Genomic DNA, 20,293 nt, shown 5'->3' with positions numbered 1-20,293 from the left:
GAGCTCTGAATTCAGCAAGGAAAAGTTAAGGAAAAGCAATGTTGCCCCTTCCTCCCCCAGGCCAAAGATAACATTCTGAATATTCTGAAGCCAGAAAAAGAGAAAGCAGCATTATCATACAGATTATTATATTCCTGTGCAAGATGTGGGTTGTGGGGGTTTTGTCTTGTTTTACTTTTACAAGCAACTAAAATTCAGAAGCACCAATTATGGGTGATACATTTTTGAAAAGAGAAAATGTTTCCCTTCCTCAAATTAATCCTTAATTTATGCAAAAAGGAGAGAGAGAAATCATTTTCCTAAAAACCCACCTTGCTGATGACTGAACTCCATTCTACTCAACCCAATTCACTCCTAAAACAGTTTCATAAAAATGCTCTAAACATTTTGATTTTGTAGTTGAGATGCTTCCACAGAACAGAGCATGTTTAGGACCTGGGTATTGTGCATCCCTTTCTCACCTCTTTACATCAGAGAAGAACAACTAACAAGGATCAAACTTCTCCTTCACTTGGTTCGTGGCAAAAACATTTTGGTTTCCTACAAGTACACCACAATGATTTTATCTTAACTATAAATGTAGTTCTGGGGAAAAAGGCTCATCGTCCACTCAAGTTTATTCATCATGAGGGCTACAAATCAGTCACTTTACCATTCCCAGGACAGGATAAGGTTTAAACGGAATATCCCAAGACACAATTAACCAATTTTTTTTCCCTAAGCTGTTTTTCTACACCATTATTTCAGCCATGCCTGAGACTTGGAACACCACCCACAAACCCACACATAACTTGTTTTTCCAGAGCAATACTTGGTATTACTTCTCCTTTCTTCTCAGAAGGATCAGCGGCAAATTCCTAAAGGTAATAATGATAAAAACCAGACACGACAATGGTTTGCCCAAGTGAGTAACTCCCTAAAACTGAAAGCAGCTTTTAACAGTAATTTTAAAAACCCATCAGGATACATAGGTATAGGCAGGCACCACACTTCAAAGCCAGCTGATGAGCCACTTCCAAGATCAATGATATTCGCTTGCATTTACAAACATGCCGAAACACCTTTTTGCTTTTTGCCAAACTCTGTGCTTCCAGGTTTTAATTGCCATTCTGCAAATAAAAATATAAGATAGACATTTCCAGCCCATGTACACACTGCAGGGCTGAAAAGATTTTGCCAAAATTTAGCAGAAATTGAATAAGCGTAGGGTCTCGAATGAAAAGTACCTGGGTGACCACTGTCCAGAGCCAATGCTGCTACTTGCGTAAGGTCACATTTGCATTCCCAGTCGGTCCTACCCTTTGGCCATTACAAGCACAACCAGCTTGAGCTTTCCAGCATGAGACAGGAATTCCCACGGCTCAAACACTGGCAGAAGTCATTCAACAAACAGACATCGCTGCCTATACCACATCCTACCCACTTAGCATGAGCTCAGCTCCCCAGTGATGGCTAGCTGTTTATTTTTTCAGTAGGCATACAGGTGAGCTATTAAAAATACTCAAAATGGAGTCCAAACAGTGAGAATTCCATAAATCCTGCATGAGTCCATAACACCTTAAAAAAGCCTATTTTCATCTGGGGAAAAATAGAGCACACCGAAGTCTACCATCAGGTTACCCAACTTGTTAACTAGCATCAGCCTTTGTCCTGAAATACCTCAAAAAGAAACATTAAACATAGCAAGCAACAACAAAATAAATTTAAAAAAAAGTAAAAGACTATAACCCATCATATTCATAATACTGGCCGTTGATCTACTGACAGAAAAGAGGACTGTGGCTCCTCTTGTGCAGAGCCACAAAATTCAATCTAGCCCATGGATATGAAACGCGGCGTAAAACCTTTAAGTTGACCTGTGTTACCACGATAGTCTTAAAATGAGAATCTCTTTCAGGGTTAGGAAAATATAACCTCCCTTACCTGACGGACAAGTTTTGGAGCACACGGAGTGAAGAAAGATTTCTCACAATATGAAGCCAAACACTCATACCTGGTAAACGAGGATCTCTTCCTTTTTTTCCAACACTATAGTTCTACCTCCTTAAAAGTTTCCTTCCCCAGATATGCATTTAAGTCCACAAAAAAATCTAGGTTAGGTCACAGCCCTTTTTTTCCCCCAATCTACTGAAGTTGTTTTGAATAAGCTTCGTTTACATTTTTCCAACTTGCATTACCAGAAGCACTTAGATCTTCTGCGAGATCTCTTCCTTAATATAAAAGGACTTAAAGGCATTCTGGAAGGCAGCAGAGAAGGGAAAGTTGGGTTTTTAGAAAACTCTAGCTCCTATCCAAAGCAGATAATGCTTCATATATCCTATCACCCCTAGTATAAATATCTCTATCTGTTTGCACCTGGAAACAAAACACTTTTGGAAGAGAGAAGGGGGAAAACACAAAAGACAGGAGCAGACTGTTTTCCATAGCATTTCATGTATTGTGACCAAAACTTTGGTTTCCATCACTTGAAGTGCTGCAATTGTGAGTCATCAGATCTCTCTCAGCTCCATGAGGAGCAGACAGTCTCCAGAATGAACACTGTGGCTGCTGTGCTTGAATCATACCAGAAGGACAAGACCCAAGAGATACCGTAGCAGGATCATTAGAAGAGGGAAGAAAAGCAAACAGCTCAGCGCCCAGCACGATATGCTTTGATCAGCCTGTGTTTGGCTCCTCATTTCAACACAAGGAGATTTCTCCTTAATGGGAGCAGCAACTTAAAAACCTACTTTGTTTCGCAGTGCTCCTTTTAGGCTGCGAAAAGACTCATAAGGTGCTGTTTTGTTCTGCTGTCCTCTCCTTTCTAAGGATAAACAAGCAGCTCCAACCAGGTTAGGCTCTCCTTAGGCCCCTGCCAAGGGTGAGGGCTGAGCTATTGAAGACTCCCACGGCTGCTGTGCTCCATACTCCCTCTACTCGCAAATCCCACTCGCCCAGCCTGGGAAAGTATATGTGTGCAAGTTCTAACAGACTTTGTTCCAGCATTTTACATTTGCATTCTGCTCTCCCACTTGCAAGATAGAGCTGCAGAATATTTTACTGCATTCCCAGAATAGGAACAACATTTAATAAAAGTTTCTTCTTACCAGAGCTAGGCATGTGGTTCACTCTAGGTGGATTCAACAGCTCTACTGGCTGGTCTCTGCCAGAAAGCCCATCTGGAAAGAGGAAAAAAAAAAATATCACATCAACTTTTTGGTTAGCTGAGCTATTTTAGACATTCCAAGCAGGGAAAAAAAAAAAAAAAAAAATCACTAAGCAATTATCAATGTAAAACAGAAACACGCAAGTAGCACAAATCAATAGAAACAAGAACATTAACAGGACAGCTGCGTAACAACTGCTTACACTAAAGCATAAAATAAAAGATACTGTAGCCTGAATCGCACTCAGGTTTTTCTGGTCTCTAAATCCACAACTGGTACTGATCCCAACCCAGGGAAATAGGCACGTTAGCTTATAAACCTTACCATACAATAACTAAATTGCAGTTCATTCGTTGCTCGGAGAACTGAGTTAAGACAGAAACGCAGCCCGGTGAAGCGAAGTTGAAGAATGGCTGTAATATGCCAGGGAGATGTTAAGGAAAACTGACAAATCACTGCAGGAGATTAAAATGCATAGACATGCATAACAAGCCCCACTTTGCATAAGTTTGGATTTCAGAAAGGCATTAAAAACATACTTTGTAAATGATATGCAGAAATCCATCTTGCTGAAGCAGTTCTCTATTTAAAATATTTCAAAGATTGTATCTTGCATTCAGGTAGAGTTAAAACAGAAGAACACAATACCTACTGCTGTAGACTGCCAGACCAGAATTTCTAGTCACCCATTCCCCTCCCACCTGCCCCCCCCCGCCCCAACAAAAGTTGAAGCAAAACACACTAAATTATGTTTTCAGTGCTTAGATTATAAATACTTCAATACAGAAAACTTGTCCCAAACCATTGGGTCCGCTGTCAATATCTCCACCTTTGCCAGTTCTGTCTCACTTGTTCTTCTCTAATGCCTTTCTGCACTCTGTGCTGCAGCACAGATACAATAAAGCCAGACCCTGCCTGGAGACATCAAGTAAGCCATCCCATCTCTCTCAGTCAAAGCAAAGGACAGTATTATAAAATGTTAAGATATCAGTGGAACGTTAAAAACCATACAAAATTAAAAAAAAAAAAATAAAAGGTGACACTTTGTTTTCTTCTCCCTATTTTCTCCATTCCAGGCTGCTGGAGAGAAAGCATAGCTGGGTTTTCTCCATCACTTGCATGGGTTTGCCGCTATACTCAAGGATCAGTGCAGCCTCAGGCAATATGTCAATAAATTAAACTATAACCATGCTGAGTTCTCCTTCTCAAACAAGTAATATAGATTATTCACATTATAATGTTTTTGACTTTTGGTTTGTTACTTCTAGAGCCAAGAGAGTGGCTGGGCTTGCTGTACTGGAGTGGCCAACCTACAGTGTCAGTGGGATGACACTTGGCCAGCTGAGCTTCACCTGCACAAGCAGCAGTGAATGGCAATAAATGAGTAGGCAACTGGACTGAAAGGGTAGAGCAAAACATCACTATTTTAAATAACATTCACCCATCAGCCTCTCCAGATTCACAACCCAGTGGTCACTGCAGATCAAAAAGCGTAAATGGATAGCAAAAAAATATGGTCCTCCCTGGTTATTAAAATGTCAGGTTTTACAGCCTTGTTTTTCCTATAAGACAGGCATTTGCTATCTCAGCCCTCACTCTTATTTTTTAATTCATATGTGAACTGCAACCATACTTGCTGCTGAAGCCCGTACTGAACACACCAGCATTGCCCAGGGACCACGAGCAGCTCCCAAAACTCATCTCTTCAGCCTGTCAGTGGCTTAAAAAAAAAAAAAAAAAAAAGGGAAAAAAGAAAAAAAAAAAAAATCACTCTGCTGAGCTCTCCTAGCAACGCAGCAGCAGCCGCCCCAGCGGCCAGCCGGCATGGCAGCCGGCATGGCAGGCGTACCCGCTCCGGCACACACCGCGGCTCAGCCGGAGAGAGCACCCGGGAGAAGGAAGCGCGCATCGGGGAGAGGCGAGAGGCATCCCAGGAGTCCCTGCATTTTCCTGGGGAGCTGAGTAGTTTCAGCTTCTCCACGGAGCTATTTCAGATGAAGGTGTGCCTTCAGAGAAGGACCCATCTACAAAACAGAGCCCTGTACCAGCAGCCCAGGTGCTCTGCGAGACAAATCCGGGTCAATTTTGATGAGAGGCATCTGCAGTGAGGCTGTTGGAGCAAAGGTGCCCTTTCTCATGCTAAATCCAGCAGTTTTGAACAAGTGACATATCAAACCTGCACCTCCGGCTCCCTCAGGGAACAACTGACAAGAGTCCACTTATTCCTAGCAGGAGTCGGCAGCACCAGCTATTTCGGCAGGCTGACCTGGCTAGCCAGACACCATGGATGGGCACCTGCATGAAGCAGGCAAACCTGCTTCGAAACCGACCAAACTGATGCTGGCTTTTTATTTTGTTGTCTGTGGACTTCCCCCCCACACTATTGTGAATTTTCAGTCTCACCAATGCATCAGAAATCACTAACAAAAGTGTTGGTTAGTGGGGTTTTTTAAGACTTTTTTTTTTAATTCTTAGAAATAAAGTACCTACAGTTTTCAACTAATTTAAAAAAAAAAAAAAAAAAAACAGAAACTAACACTCTTCAATCTTTGTTTCAAAATGAGTAATATACTAACCACAGAAGAACATTTAAGAACATCTTTTAAAGCACTGACGCCTCAAACACTGGCAGAAAAACCAAAATATGTAAGACTTAGGCTCTGTATTTGCTGTATTGAGTGATTAAAGAAATAAATCTCTATTTGTTTAAAAAAAAAAAAAGAGGTAGTTTATCTGGAGGTATTTGTGTAAGGCACCTCTTCTAAGCTAACCTAAAAAAAGGTTAAAATAAGATGTAAACACACAAGCTGGCACATCACTTGCCTCCTCCTGAGGGGTAAGCTATCTCACACCCCAATCACACTAAATGCATGCAGCCGGAAATCACAACATAGCAAATATGCTATCTGCACAAGCTGATTACCGTATTTTTTTTGTAAAACCCTTTGGGCTGGTATGTCCAGACCATAATCATTTCACCCTACTTCTGGTAACCTACCACCTTCTTTCCCAGCCCTCTGTATCTTCCTTTCTCATGTGACTTGCAGACATGAACTAAAAGGTGCATCATCTCCAGCTGCAGGAGAGGAGCCTGCACATCCAGGGAGGCCCATTCAGCCCCACTGAACAGCCTGGGACATGCCTTAGGCACCTGCATTCACTCTCTCTGCAAATGCACCTGCACCTCTCAATGGGGAGGGGTGAAAGCCCAAGCCTGCGGGTTCCTGCGCAGAGGTTGCATTGCCCACGCAGCACCGGCACATCCCCCTGCTGTGGTTGCAGGCAGTAGCCTCACAGTGGGAACAAGCATCCCCGGCATCTCCACAGTTAATAAAATGCTGAGAAGCAAAGCAATGTTGAAGACATTTCCATTTACTCACTTTCTAGAATTTAGAGGACTTTGGGGTTTGTTTTATTTTAATTGAAGTAGTTGCAAACAAACACACATTCTGCTCTATTGCTCCCCATACACACACCTTCTCCGTTACTACAAAACATGAGCAGCAGTGAAAAAGCCAGGACCTCAGAGATATTTCAGGCTCATTTTATACAGCTACTATGCCTCACTGCAGAAGCGGCACATATTTAAGAGAAGCCTGTGCCCTGTAACCAGCCTTTCCATGCTGGAACTCAAGTGTTGCCCTTTTCCCAGCAGCATCCCAACAGCCATAGGCCAAAGCCGAAAACTCTTACACCAGCCACCTCCATAAATGCAGGCAGAGTCTATCTGGTTTCAGACACCACTTGCTGTCAGGATACTGCAGGAGACTCCCCAAAATGATAGTCCTGCATCGGGTCAGCTACTTAGGGTGCGAAATATTCTTTTGTTCTGGATTGTGGCGGTTGTGCAGTATCTGTATTACTGAATTTTTGGTTCTTACCATCAATGAGCTTCACTGATCAAAAAAAATTAGCGTCTTGGACTCAAAACTTTCCTGCACATGCAGAGCTAGCTTGGCTTTTGAGCCCAAAAACAAAGCAAAAAAAACCCAGAACACAAACCTGGCCTCTCCAAGCAGTTAAACATTCCTGTTGTCTCCTCAGCTTCCTACGAGGTAAAGATGCTACAAAGAGCACGGAAATCCTTTAATTTCAAGAGACTAGCTGATCAGTTTGTTAGGAAAGTCAGAACACCATTGCATTTAACAAAGCATCATTTCTACTGCCAACACAGTACTGACAAAAAAAAAAAAAAAGAAAAAAACAAAAACAAACAAACCAAAGCAACCAAAAACCTTACACCTTTCAAAAGGAGCGGAAGAGTCCCTTACACTGGTCTGAAGGAAGGCTTTAAAAATCATAACTGTGCTACATCAAATTTTGACCAAGTACTAAAATCCATACACCCAATCTGCCAAGATTCCTCCTTTGCTGCCCACAAAAGCACTTGCTTTGATTGCTTCCTTCTCTCTCAAACAGATGAGCTAAATTGATGTCAAACTTTTAAAGAATTATCTGTGAAAAAAACCCTGAGAACTGACCACTGAAAGATGGAGGGGTTTGGAGTCCTAAGCTGTGATTATATGCTCTATACAACTTTAAAAGAGAAAAAAGAAATCCCTATGTTTTGCATATTCAACCACATTGCTTCATAGATCCTGTTGTACCATCACACTGAAAATAAACTGGTCACCTGGCGGGGATCTAAACCTCGAGAAAAGCATGTTTTCTGCTACTGCTGCACTGGGTTTTCTTACCACCATTACTGGAGACTCCCTCCTAAATCAATTGCTCTATAATTGAACTTTGTGCAACACGGGAAAAGCACGATGGTTTATGCCAACACTTAGAAAGCACTAAGAGTGGTCTGGGTCTGCAAATGCCAAAATGAATACAAACAGTTTCCATTACAAAAAAGTTTTACCTCCTACCTTTACAAAGTATTCAGCTCCAATCCTCTCCATGCTTCACCAGTATCTACAGAGAAAGCTTTGGCAATTACAAAGTCTAAAAAAAAACCTCAGAAAACACTAAAATTATCTGTGCTACACACAGCTCTATAATTTTATCCCTGTTACTGCCTAGAAGGGATCACAGGGGTGCTTCTGCAGTCCCCAAAAAGCAGACAGGGATGGGAAGCAGCTTGTCTTACTGCTGTGGACAGGCAACAAAGTGCAAAGAGGTCAAACCATGCAAACACGATTTGACTCTTACAAGCCACAAACTCTGCTTTGAATGATACTGAGAAAAAACAGATTACCTACAAAATATTTTTGAGCTCTCTATTAGCCAACTTTTTCTTACACTACTAAAAATAATTGTCAAGAAAATGCCCTCTTGAATTGGTTTTGTATGAATCAATCTAATGATTTCAGCAAAAATATCAGAGAACAGCAAGAGTGAGTTGTCCCAGCTGTACCAGGGAGGCTGAACTGGGGAGATTAATTCGAACAGCCAGCGACGAAATGATGTCTGCAGACCGTCCAGTCCAAGATGCTCGCAAGGGAAAGACAAACTGCACCGTCCATCAAGCTTGGAAGAAGGCAGACACTAGTCTGCCTGATTTATGGCTTGAGTTAGAGAACATTTAGTGTAGCTTAATTTCCAGATGGGTATTTCTACTCATTAATTAATAAGATAAAGCCATTATTCATTGATGGGAACTTGAACACTTTATTTTTATCCTAGTCTGTTCCAAAGGGTTGTTTAAGTCACTTTAAAAATATACCCAGGACAGGTTTAGAAGTAGCTGGGTTTGCAGGATTTAAACATGTCGAAAATAGCAAAACAAAGACAAGATGGCTACAGTACACTCCAGAATAAGACAGAAACATGCATGGATAAAAACCCTCAGAAAAGATGAAGCAGCAAAATGCACAACAACATCCAAGGCAAAACCAAAAGAGATAAGGACAGCGAAGTACAGCTTTATTACTTCAAAAAAAAATAAAAAGACAACAAAAACAGAAGGTTGAAGCATTCAGCGAGCTCTTACAGAAAACTGTAAGCAGCCTTACTGTAATTAACTCTGATGAGTTTAAAAATGCAGGGCAGAACTGGGAATGAAGAGGTTATTTAAATAGTTTTCCATGTATTCAGATCTTTCAACCTGATGCAAATCACTCTGGCCTACTTGAACTCCTTCAGTAAAGCGATGAACAACCAACAATTATCTTTAAAGGACACCCAGAGTAGAGGAATAGTCCCACAGAGCTGTAGAAATAAAACTTTAAGAGAGGCAGAGGAGAAAGACAGGAGGAAGAGGTATAAAAAAAAAAAAATCAGCATTATTGACTAGGATTTGATTTCCTGATGGAAAGGACAATTTCAAAAGGCAGAACAAAAATCAGGTAGCAGGAAAAGCAAAACAGACAGATCAAGGTGAAGTTGAAGGCAGGCAACAGATTTATTTCTTTGTCAGTATATCTGGCTGGAAAACTGGGGAAAAAAAAGTTTTGATTTTACGCAAGTTTTATAAAAAATATTGAGAGGCTACATGGGGCACATCAGTAAGAAAATCAGGTCTGCATGAATCACTAAACCAGGTACACACCTGGTTTAAAAAGCCCACTCAGCCATCATCTACTTCTCAGATCTATTATATCCAGCATATTGCAGTAGTTCACAATTTACTGGTAAGAGCAGTAAAGATGCATTTAAAACTCAGGTGTGCCCTCACACCACAGAGATCCCCCTTTGGAGCACGAGATGCAGAATTCAACAAGCTAGAAAATGGATGGATGCAAGGTTCAATGACAAATGAGTAAAACCCTACCACCTTAATGATGATGATAATAACGGTCAAATGTAAAATTACAATATCAGAAATACCTGGCAAAGCAAGGATACAAAGAAAAGCCAAAGGACTTTACAAAACTGAGCATCCACCATTTGGCAATGATGCAGAAGACACAAGTTCATTCCAGGATGCATTAGCAGGCGCATATGCAGGGCAGGGGAGGTCATTACTCAGGGACGTGACAGCCTCCATGGCCAAAGCGCTGCCCTCAGTTTTCAGTTCAACACCAGAAGATGAATTGTAGGCAATCAGGGAGAAACCTCTGAGAAAAGATTTAAAAAATGAGATAGAGGGTCTGCAGAACTCAGTAGTTTTTCCAACATCAGCCTGTTCTCAGTTGAGGGAAGACGATACAGTCCTCCTACAGGCCCTGAGACGTTTTCATGATGAGCAATTATCTGCTAACACAGGGAGTTTGAGACCTCTCGACCAAATACATTTCTGATCTTCTTTAGTCATATACTTTCTGGACAACACTTCAGTACATAGCAGCAATCAGTTATTTCTGAGAAGACAGGGAATTATGCCTCATGTAAGCAACAGGTCCTAAAACTTAAGACCTTGCCACTGAACTGCCAAGTCCATGTCCTCCATGAGGCAGTTACTGCCACTTGCCATTCACAGCTTTGGGTTCCTTTCCAAGCTGGTTTTGGGGTGGGCTTAGCACACAAATTGCAAAACCTCTGATGGACTCTACCATTCTCAGTAATAGAGTAGGACCTAGAGCTTCTTGTCTATATATTTCCACTTTCTAGGTAAGAAAAAGGGGTGCAGAGGAAAACTGTTGAGCAATAAGACATCTGCAATAGGCCAAGTGACTGGTGATGAATTTGATAATCATTTCTTTGCAAACCACTTGCAAGGCAGTTACCAGATTATTTTGAGTATTTTTTTCACCAGGAAGATACAGCTCGAAAGCTTGCTCCCATGTCTTCCAAGCCAAAATAGAAAGAAGCTGTAATTTCTCAGTGCCCAATCAATAAAAAGCCTCAGGCAAAACAAGGCAGCTGACAGTAAGCCCAGGATAAATAGCCATCAGTTGGCATCTGAGAGACTATCCCAACCACAACCTTTCAAGAGCGTGCATCCACATTTAAAATTACGCTTTCGCCAAGAACAGAAAGATGTTTCTGGATCAATGACTCCTGAATTTGTAGTTGTCATCAAGCAAACAATTACCTTGTTCTCCTCACTGCTTTCTAGTAAAACAATTGTGAACTTGTCTCATGAAGAAAAGAAAGGGAGATCCATTCCCCTTCTCCAACCATGCCACCTTCCCATCTGCTTCACGGTACAACTGAAAGACACCTGAACACAACAATACTGCACTTCATAGAAAAGCTGAAAGACAGAATCAGCCTCACAGTTATCTTCACTCAAGAGATGAGCTGCTGTGTGCGTTACCTTCAAAGCCTGTACAATCAGGAGTGTCGGCAGGATCGGATTTCACTTTGCATCGGGCTTTGCTCTTGGAGCAAGCCCCCGGCTGCCCCACTTCCCATACTTTTCCACATCCCGTATTTTTGGTTGCACCATGGAGCAGTCTGAGCACACAGACTGGATTTTTTTTTCGGGGGGATACACCTCAAACTCAACCCAAAACGCCCAGCCTAACACGCTCTAGCCACTAATGGGGACTTGTGTCTGGGGGACTGGACTAAATTCAGTCCCAAAGCAAGCTTCAAAACAACGCCACACAGCCTGTATATGACCCCATCAGCACCATCTGCTACACTCCACAGAGCTGATCCTCTGCATGGTACTTGCTATCACAGTCATGAGCTGTTCTTCTTCATGCCTTCCCCTTCCCTCAGCTCCTTCCCTCTGATTAAGGCTGCCTAGCGCTCTACCAGCCAGCGCAAGCCTCGTCCCTTGTCATCAGGCTGCTGTCAGCAGCTTACGGGGAGGTACAGGCTATGAGAAGTGAGAGCTCCTCACTCGTACTGGCCGTGCCCAGGGAGTTATGTGCTGTCTCCGTTACATGTCTAAGCCCATGGACATTTCATGGACCTCTTCCAGGCCCAAGAACATCTATTTTTTTCCCCCGCTATCAGTATGTATGTACCACAGTCCCATTATAAAAAGTATCTTGCATTTTATACACGAGTTGGGGGGTTGTTTTGCTGAACAATGTGCAAACTGTATTTATCTGCATTACTTCTTGGCAGGATTTGGGGTGGGCGAGTACGTCAACTGTATTGCTTTATTTCTAAAATCAGACCACGCACTAAACTCATAACGCTGGGATACCAGGTGGTTAAAATAGGATCGCTGAGGAATAAAAGTCTCTATCACTGACTATTAAGCACAGTCCACCAAACCATCCTGACTTGCATATTAACAGCTATGGCATGTAACAACAAGTCAAAATATTAGTAATGAGAATAGTAATTATCATGGACGTATTATTTATTTGTCTACTCATTCAAAATTTAGAGAAAAAAAAAGTCTTCAACATTTACAAGAAAGCAATTAAGGCAGCAAATGGATTATTTCTCTTTAAACCTATGAGAAAATGTTCAGTGCGTATTTCCTCTCTAATTTGTCTGCACTCAAGAATCTATTTTTGGAAGTCTCCCTAGACTGTATTGTAGCACCACATGTACTGTAATGGCATTTTAATTAGCCCGGAGAGCTGGAAGATGCACTATGCATCCGAAAGAGAAGCAGCCTAACAAAATGAGAGCATCCTTCTCTTCCCTTCTTTGAGATTTACAGCAGCTATCAAGTCAAAATACCAATTATGGTTTCAATTGGAATCGACTGAGACTGCTATAAAAATCCAGTGCATTGCAAGAGCCTATAGAATTCAACAAAACAAATGTAGTATTTAAGCACTATTTACTCATACTTTAAAGGTGGATGGTAAAAATAAAATGCTGCAGATATCCACAGGCAGAAGAGAGGATAAGAAGAGAGGAGACAATAAAAAAATATATATTAGAGTTGAGCTCTAAATATGTTAGTTTTTGGCCTGCAAGTACAAACAAGAAAAGATCCATTTAGATGAAAGCTAATCCAATCTTGTTTATATGGGGTTGTTTCAGGTTTGGGGTTTTTTTATCATTATTACTACTGCCACTATATCTAACACCCAAGTTAACCACCTTCCATTGCCAGTGAGTGACATAATGCATAAACATCATCAGCATAGTCTTGTATGTATTTAATTTGCCATAATTCTGACTTCTTACTTTTGATGCAATAGAAACTAGGTCAGGCTGATGTCCATCTCAGTTACAGAACAGGTTGACATATCTGGACTCGTAAACTTCCTTCATGCCCTTGACAATACTGATTACTCCAGAGACATTCATAGGTCCAGATGTCAGGTGGAGGATGCACAGCACTCCACTGAAGCCAGCAGCAGACCACAGCACTCAGCACCTTGCAAGCAAGAACTATGATGGATTTTAAGCTTTCTTTTGCATTATTAATCCACATAAATATTTCACAAGAGTCAGAAGATATTCAGGCATAATGTCTACAAGAGCTTTGTACTGCTTTCCTACCCAGAACCTAGTAAAGAAATCCAACAGATCCCGCTTTGATTAACATCAAGGTAAAAGTAACACTCAGCAACAGTTAATAAGAAAAGCAACCTTTAAATATATTACTAGGAAGTTACCCTAGAAGCCAAACACCTAAGATGCGTTAAAACAGGAGATACTGTGGTCCTCGAGGTGTTTACAGATTAATATCCAAATGACAATACACTGCTCTTCAAACGCCAAATCGTAAAATCGTTGCGTTCTAGTTCCTACATCATTGTTTTCCTTAATTCTTTGCAGTGGGAGGATAATGCAACTCCTACTAAACATGACAATCTTCAGTCTCTTCAGCAGACTCTGATGACTTCATCTGCACAAAATTTGAAAGACACATCATTTTGGAAATCCATGGTAATAAAATAACCCTTTACATGTAAATGCAAGTAATCTAAGGCCTGTGGTAAACTATCCATTAGATCAAAGAGATAAAGCTTACTGAAAATGGTCTGACATAATTACAGCAAAAAGAAACAGCTAGCTATTTCAGTAGACTTGCTTCTCCCTGTGGGCAAGGAAAGTCAGAACCCCCTACAGCCAGCCTTTCCACCGTCCCCTGGACAGATGCAGCATTAAGTGAAGAAAAAATAAAATATAAGGGAAAGAATTACCACATTAAAGAAATAGCACGTATAGTACACTTTTGATGTGTATTCTTCCTTTTAAGCCAAAAATATCCATATTTAATGTTGTTTTTCATTCCATTCTTCTGCAACAAGTTTCAGAATCAGCCCATTTGGTACACAGAAAATAACCACAAAGTCCAATTACAGACAAGCTCGAGTACGCACTTGCAATAAAAGCAAAACAAATATCCTACATCCCAATCACTTGTTGCACCTTGGTAGTCTGAGAGATTACTCAGGCAAGATGGAAAACCAAGAAATACGCCTGCTCCCATTCAACGCCAAACACCTACCTAGAAAATGCAGCCTGCCACAAAAGCGTACTGAACACCAACATCCCAACCGTTCCGGAATGCACTCTGACTCCTAAGGTAGGGGCCAGCTCAGCCTCCATTTGAGAGCTTCAACACCTCCTGTGGGCAATCTCCTCCTGCACGCAGCTGCAGGTCAATCTGAACACCTGACGGTTTTACTTCTCCAGTTACAGGCAGAAAAGACTGCTATCTTATTTCATACACACAGTCACCGTTAAGCATGCCATACCAAGACAGTACTACGTCAGAGACCTGGCTCTGTTCTAGGCTCAGCTTACCCAACCATTTCCCGCAGTCCCTCTTCTGCAGCCAACATCAGAAGGTATTTGGTGGTGGGGATCCAACACCTTCTCCTGCCTAGCGCTGCCTCGAGTTCCAGCAGGACAGCGCAAGGTTTCCACCACACGGAGAATAAAACACATCACTGTGTCCCTATCTCCCCAGAGTGGTGGGAGACTCAGGGTGGGGTCTGCAGGATCCTGCTATGTCCTCATGTTAAATCCATCTCAGATGAGATGCTGCACGCAGAACCAACCTGGTATGTTTGCACAGCACTTCCCCATTATCCCAGCCCTATCCGGTACAAAGTCAACTACTATCAACAGCAGACAGCAGGAAAATTGTCCCAGTCTACCTGTTCCTGAATATACCAGCCATTATCTACCAGCTTTAGATAGTCTGTATATAATATCTTCATGTCAATTCATGTACAGATTTCTAAAATTTGGACTTCAGATATTTTTAAATCGCAGAGGAGGAAAAAAAAAGAAAAAAAGACTACCATTTCAAAGTATCTAAAAGTAGATTCCACGTTCATAGACTTGGTGGAACAGCAATTTCCCCACTTGCAATGAAGGAGCTGAGACTACGCTGTTTATTACTATAAATATATTCATAGATATTTTCCCTGGCACGAAGCACTCCAATTTCAAAGGCAAGAGATTCATCAACTCTTATGGATAGCTTCATCCTTACTGCTTCTATTCTGTCAGTGAGCACACGCTCCTGGCAGGAGTGGAGGAGGGTACAATCTGCCACCATCTGCAGGGTGCTATCCATCTGAAAAGGTGACTGTCCTCAAGAAATTAGCATAGTCCAAGCATTAAACTTAACTCTGAAATATTATGTTCAACCAACAGACTCTTTCAAGGGCCATTCTGCAAAATGTTCCTGTTCCCTGCTAACTGTGTGGTAGTTTTTTTTCTTAAGTTTTAATTTAGCCTTTTATCAAAAGTGAATAAAACTTTCCATCCTCCTAGGTACGTGAATGGGGTAAAGCCAGTATTCCACAATCACAGATAAATATTTCTACAGGAGATCAGTATTATCAATGCAATGTGGTTAATCTGCTGAGACAGATCCCATGAACTTCAGCACACTAAAAAAAGCAAACTCCACAGGACTTCCCTGGCATTCAGCAAGAGAGGTGCTGCTGGCACCCGGCCATTTCACAATCACAGACTATTCAGAACACATGAATTCACATTTGATAGCTACAAATTCACAGATATAATGCCACTTTAATCAAAACTAATATTTCAGCAGGTTTTAAAAACTGATTGGTGATATAAAAATGAAGTAAGGAAAGAAAAAAAAACAACCTTGAAATTATCTGCAATTGTCAGCAGAAAGAGACCTATGAAGCACATTTTAAAGGCAGGACAGAAGGTTGAATAACCTGCTTAATTTTCCCTTCTCTCCAGCTGAATAAACTGTCAGGAAGAAATCCAGCTGAAAGACAGCCTGGCTCTTCCGCGGCTTCGAACGAGGTTACAGCTCCTGCCCACACGCTCACAGGACAATCTCAAGCTAATGAGATACCAAGCAGAAAAAAGGCTTGCCTCGTTAAAGAGGGAATGAACTGGATGTTATATGAACCAAACGGCATGGGTTTCCTTCCTTACCCCAGCCCTGCATTTTGCTAGCGCATACGCTAAATAAGAGTCTTCCATGGAACTATTTCCAAGGCAGGCTGTGTCCAAAGGCTCTGATCCTTTCCACAGCAGAAAAGGGAAGTGATGATAATTACTCAGCAACCCATTACACTAATGCTTCCAGAAAGCAGCCTACCCTGGGGAAAATTCCTGGATGAAGCAGAGGGCAGGGAGAAAAGAAGCAAAGGAAACTGATGCTCGGACCCCTCCCTGGACACTGATGGCAATGGGAACCACCTACGATTTCACTACTAACTAGATGACTTCTCGCCTTACAAGCTGCAGCTTCTTGAGTGGACGGCAGAATTGGAAAGAGCAGAGGAAAAAAGGGAGAATTTTTCGTTGAGGAAAATAGAGACATGGAAACAGGACCGTCAGCAAACAGAGCAGGACTTGGATTTGATGGAGCTGCTGGGTCCCAGGTGACTGTCGGAGTGCAAGGCTTCAAGTTTCAACCTTTCAGTGTGCTCCATCAAGCCTCTCTTCTACAAAACAAGAGCTAAAATACTGGGGGAAAACCCCACACAAGTGAAAATATCCTTCAGAGACCTGAGAAAGCTTCCAATCAAAGGCAAAAAACAAACAGCACCGTCAGGGAAGCTGGACTGGACACGTTCGCTTTACACACTGCTTGTCAGAGACCTACAACTCCAGAAGGTTGAGTGAGACCCCAGGAGGGCTCTTCTCACCTCCCTGCTGTCACACCAACCTTATTTGATGTACATCAGGACAACACACTCGGAAACAACAGCAGCTTCATGGGTGCTGGTGCCTCACATCTTTACCGCCCATGTATCACAGTAACCACAGCTCCCCTTTCCCCCAGGCTTGGATTATGTAGGACAGTATTATTCGTTTAAAACCCAGCTCACACCATTTTCACATACATCCATCAAACAGGCAGAATTTATAATTAACCCATCCTGAGTGAGATCAGCCTGCTCCCCACCTACCTAGTGCCAGGGCTAGCTCGATTGGGTCTGAAAACAAATGCCTAGCTTCCTTCTACCTGTTACCTGTTTTATCCATTAGGTCAAATATTTCATCCTAAGAACTTATATTTAAATATATATTTGAACGACAGCAGGCAGGGACTCATTTCAGCTCGTACCGCTATATTGGGGTAAGAGCCAGCAGTCAGATGGAGGGCTGGTCTGTCTGCCAACTCACCCACCCAAACAGCCTTTGCAGCTCTACCTTCCCAAGAAACTCATCCTTGCATGTGGTATCTTCTCCACATCCAAGCCAGTTACTGGAACAGCGTAAAATCTGTTGCTCACCAGTGAAAAATCCTTTCGGTCAAACATTTTAAGGATCAGAGACAAGCTGACCATGCTTATTAGCAGCCTAAACTGCAAATCACCCTAAGCCCATTGAAGACAGCAATCACACGTTTCAAATGCCATCCTCCCTCTGAAAAAAGGAAAAATACAAGTTTTGTTTCGTTGCTTTGCTCATATTTCAAGTAGGTGCACATAAAAATTTCAGAAATTGGTGTACAAACTTTGGACAGTTATTTCTGTGCAGTCATATAACACACCATCGAGACAAAGTAGCCGCTACCAGAAATACTGCAGCAAGGAAAAGCTGCAACATCATCAGCATGTGAAGGAACAGTCCACATGAAAGGAACAAGTGCCGATCTCCAGGATTTTACATGCCAAACTCGATGGTGCTGCTCTGGGTGAAGCTGCCATGCGGCACCCCAAAAATTACCAACATCCAGAGGTCAAAATCCTTCCCCAGTGTGCTAATTCAGGGCGCTCAGGACAAAACAGCCAGCAGAGACAATGCCCAGCAAAGGGCAACTGTTAATCAAAATCATCAGTTAAACTCTGAAACAATCCTGGAAGTACATGAATAAACTGCAATTAAAACAACACATGCAATTCAAAACAGCTGTGCCCAGCGTGACCATACTCCAAACGTCAAAGCTGGCTCTTCACTCTCAAAATAAACCCCCCAAAAGTGCCAAAGATGAAAGCTTATTTTTAACTAGAGATAAGAATGTGGAACCATTCATCAAACAACTCTGTTTTACTTTAAAATACTCAAGCTAAGTATTTCTGTGGAAATTACTGTCTTTATATTAGAGCCGCAAAGACAATGCACACTTTGTACAGAGAGCAGTGGATGGAGACCACAAAAGCCAGTTAGACAGGCAAGGGTGTATTTGTCTGCACTCGCACGAGAGGAGGATGGCAAAGGACTTCTTATGCTGTCATACCACCGATAGCAAGAACAGGCCTTTCACTTCTTGTCAGAAAGGCAGAAATCCCGAAGGCATTAATGCACTTTCTGAACTGCTCGTGATTGAATTTTGGTAGCGGTCCATCGATGGAGTTCATAAAGGAGCTCTTCCCAGCTGGCTCTCCCAAGCTTACACCAGAGCTACAGCAGATCTTTCCAGGATTAAGGAGGGTCTTGTTTTGGTTTTAGGCAGATTTCAACAGGCAGACCTTCTGTTCCAAGAAAGTATTTAACATTTCCTTTTATTGCATTAATCAACAGCACATGTATCTGGCAGTCATTTCCAGCTTTGTGCCATTAACTCAGAGCAAGGTCCTCCAGCAGGTAAGGAACATAAGTATCATCACTCAGGTGCTCTCTGAAAACCTTACTTGCGAACAGGAAAAGTGCAACTTGTACCACCTCACAACCACTGAAGGCCAAGAAAGCTCTTGAGTACCTGACGTTCTTGTTGAACACAGTTCATGCCAGAAGCCCAGGTTGCTCCCCCAGCTTGATAACCAACCCCAAAGGCAGGCTCCCTCAAATGAGGCTCTCCAGCTTGCTTCCAGATTTTCTTCTCCTAACAGGATGCACTATTTTAACTGCTGGCTGTAGAGCTGGACATCAAAGAAGGTGCCAGGAACTACTCAAAGAAAGAAATCTTGATGGGAAGGAAAGCAGAGCTACAATGATAGCCAACTGAAAAGGCACAAGACCTCAGAAGCACAAAGAGATGTTTTGTAGGATTCCACAAGCAGCGTGCTGCCACATGTTCCTCTACGTTATACTCTAGGCACCTCCGATTTCCATCCACGAGGATACGTGGGCTTACCGCTGCGTGCACCAGCTCTGCATTACTGCCAAGCTGAGGCTCTTCCACTGCAGCAATTCCTTCTGCTCTCCACATTTTTCACAAGGGAAGTCTTTTCCACTCGCTCAGATGGGGCGTTTCAGTACACTCTCATCTGTGGGACCCAGAAGGCTGAGACTCAAGTTTGCATTTGGATAAATTGTGTGCATTTCAAGCAGTGAAAAGTCTTTATCCTCAGTCTCCAAACTGTTGCATTTCTCATAAACCCAACACTCCCCTAGATATCATGTCTAGGAGAAACCCAGGCTGTTTTACACTTTGTCAGTAGTCCCTGTTGTTGAAGAAAGTAAAAGTATTATTCTTGTGAAACTGAAACTGCTCACAGAAACCAGCTTCAGCATGCACCTTGGGGAGAGAGACCATGACTCACCCAGAAGACAGCTCCCAACACCTAACCGAGGCACTTGCTTTGATTCACCCTGACGATAGAAAACAACAGAAAGCTCTGGCAGAGGAAAACTTTGTCGATGCCACGAGAAGGGTACAATCAACAACTTCTCCCTCACACTCAAAATTTCTGTTTTTTCCTGTTCTGTTGCAAATAGGGGGTTAACAAGAGCTGAAATGCTCATGTAACACAATGTTTTTTTTCTTATCGCTTTAACACAATGGATCATTTTTCCATGGCTAATATAGTAATATTACATAATATTAGCAATATAGATTTGCTGTAGTAAAAGAAATTTAAATTGAATTAAACACAGTAACATGAGAGTAGCACATTTTGAAACAGAAATTTCTAATCCTCTGTCTGTGGAGGAGCAACTCCCGTTTCCAAGCCATGGAAAACCAAGTCCATTTTACCATGAGGCCAACCCAAAACTCTGGGCCTTGCATACGTTCAAAATAATGCCAGGCTGTCAGTACCAAGGGGGCGCAAAAA

At 42.1% G+C, this 20,293-nt stretch overlaps 1 protein-coding gene across 14 annotated transcripts in view; it reads right to left on the bottom strand.

Annotated features, from left to right (window-relative positions):
- HDAC4 (histone deacetylase 4) overlaps positions 1 to 20,293 on the bottom strand; it is a 269,534-nt gene that overhangs the window by 167,985 nt on the left and 81,256 nt on the right. For 13 of the 14 annotated variants that reach the window (XM_087731761.1, XM_087731766.1, XM_087731763.1 and 10 more), the window contains one exon: positions 3,087 to 3,158. In XM_087731761.1, coding sequence (XP_087587887.1) covers positions 3,087 to 3,158 — 72 coding nt within the window. Of the gene's footprint in view, positions 1 to 3,086; positions 3,159 to 3,470; positions 3,550 to 20,293 lie in introns of those variants that run through there. The other variant, XM_087731768.1, reaches the window with a different exon arrangement.

This window comes from Nipponia nippon, unplaced genomic scaffold (assembly GCF_047370975.1).
Source record: "Nipponia nippon isolate SJK-2023a ecotype South Korea unplaced genomic scaffold, ASM4737097v1 scaffold_5, whole genome shotgun sequence".
NCBI lineage: Eukaryota > Metazoa > Chordata > Aves > Pelecaniformes > Threskiornithidae > Nipponia > Nipponia nippon.
The sequence above is the reverse complement of the archived record's forward strand: the minus strand, read 5'-3'. Positions and strand labels throughout refer to the sequence as shown.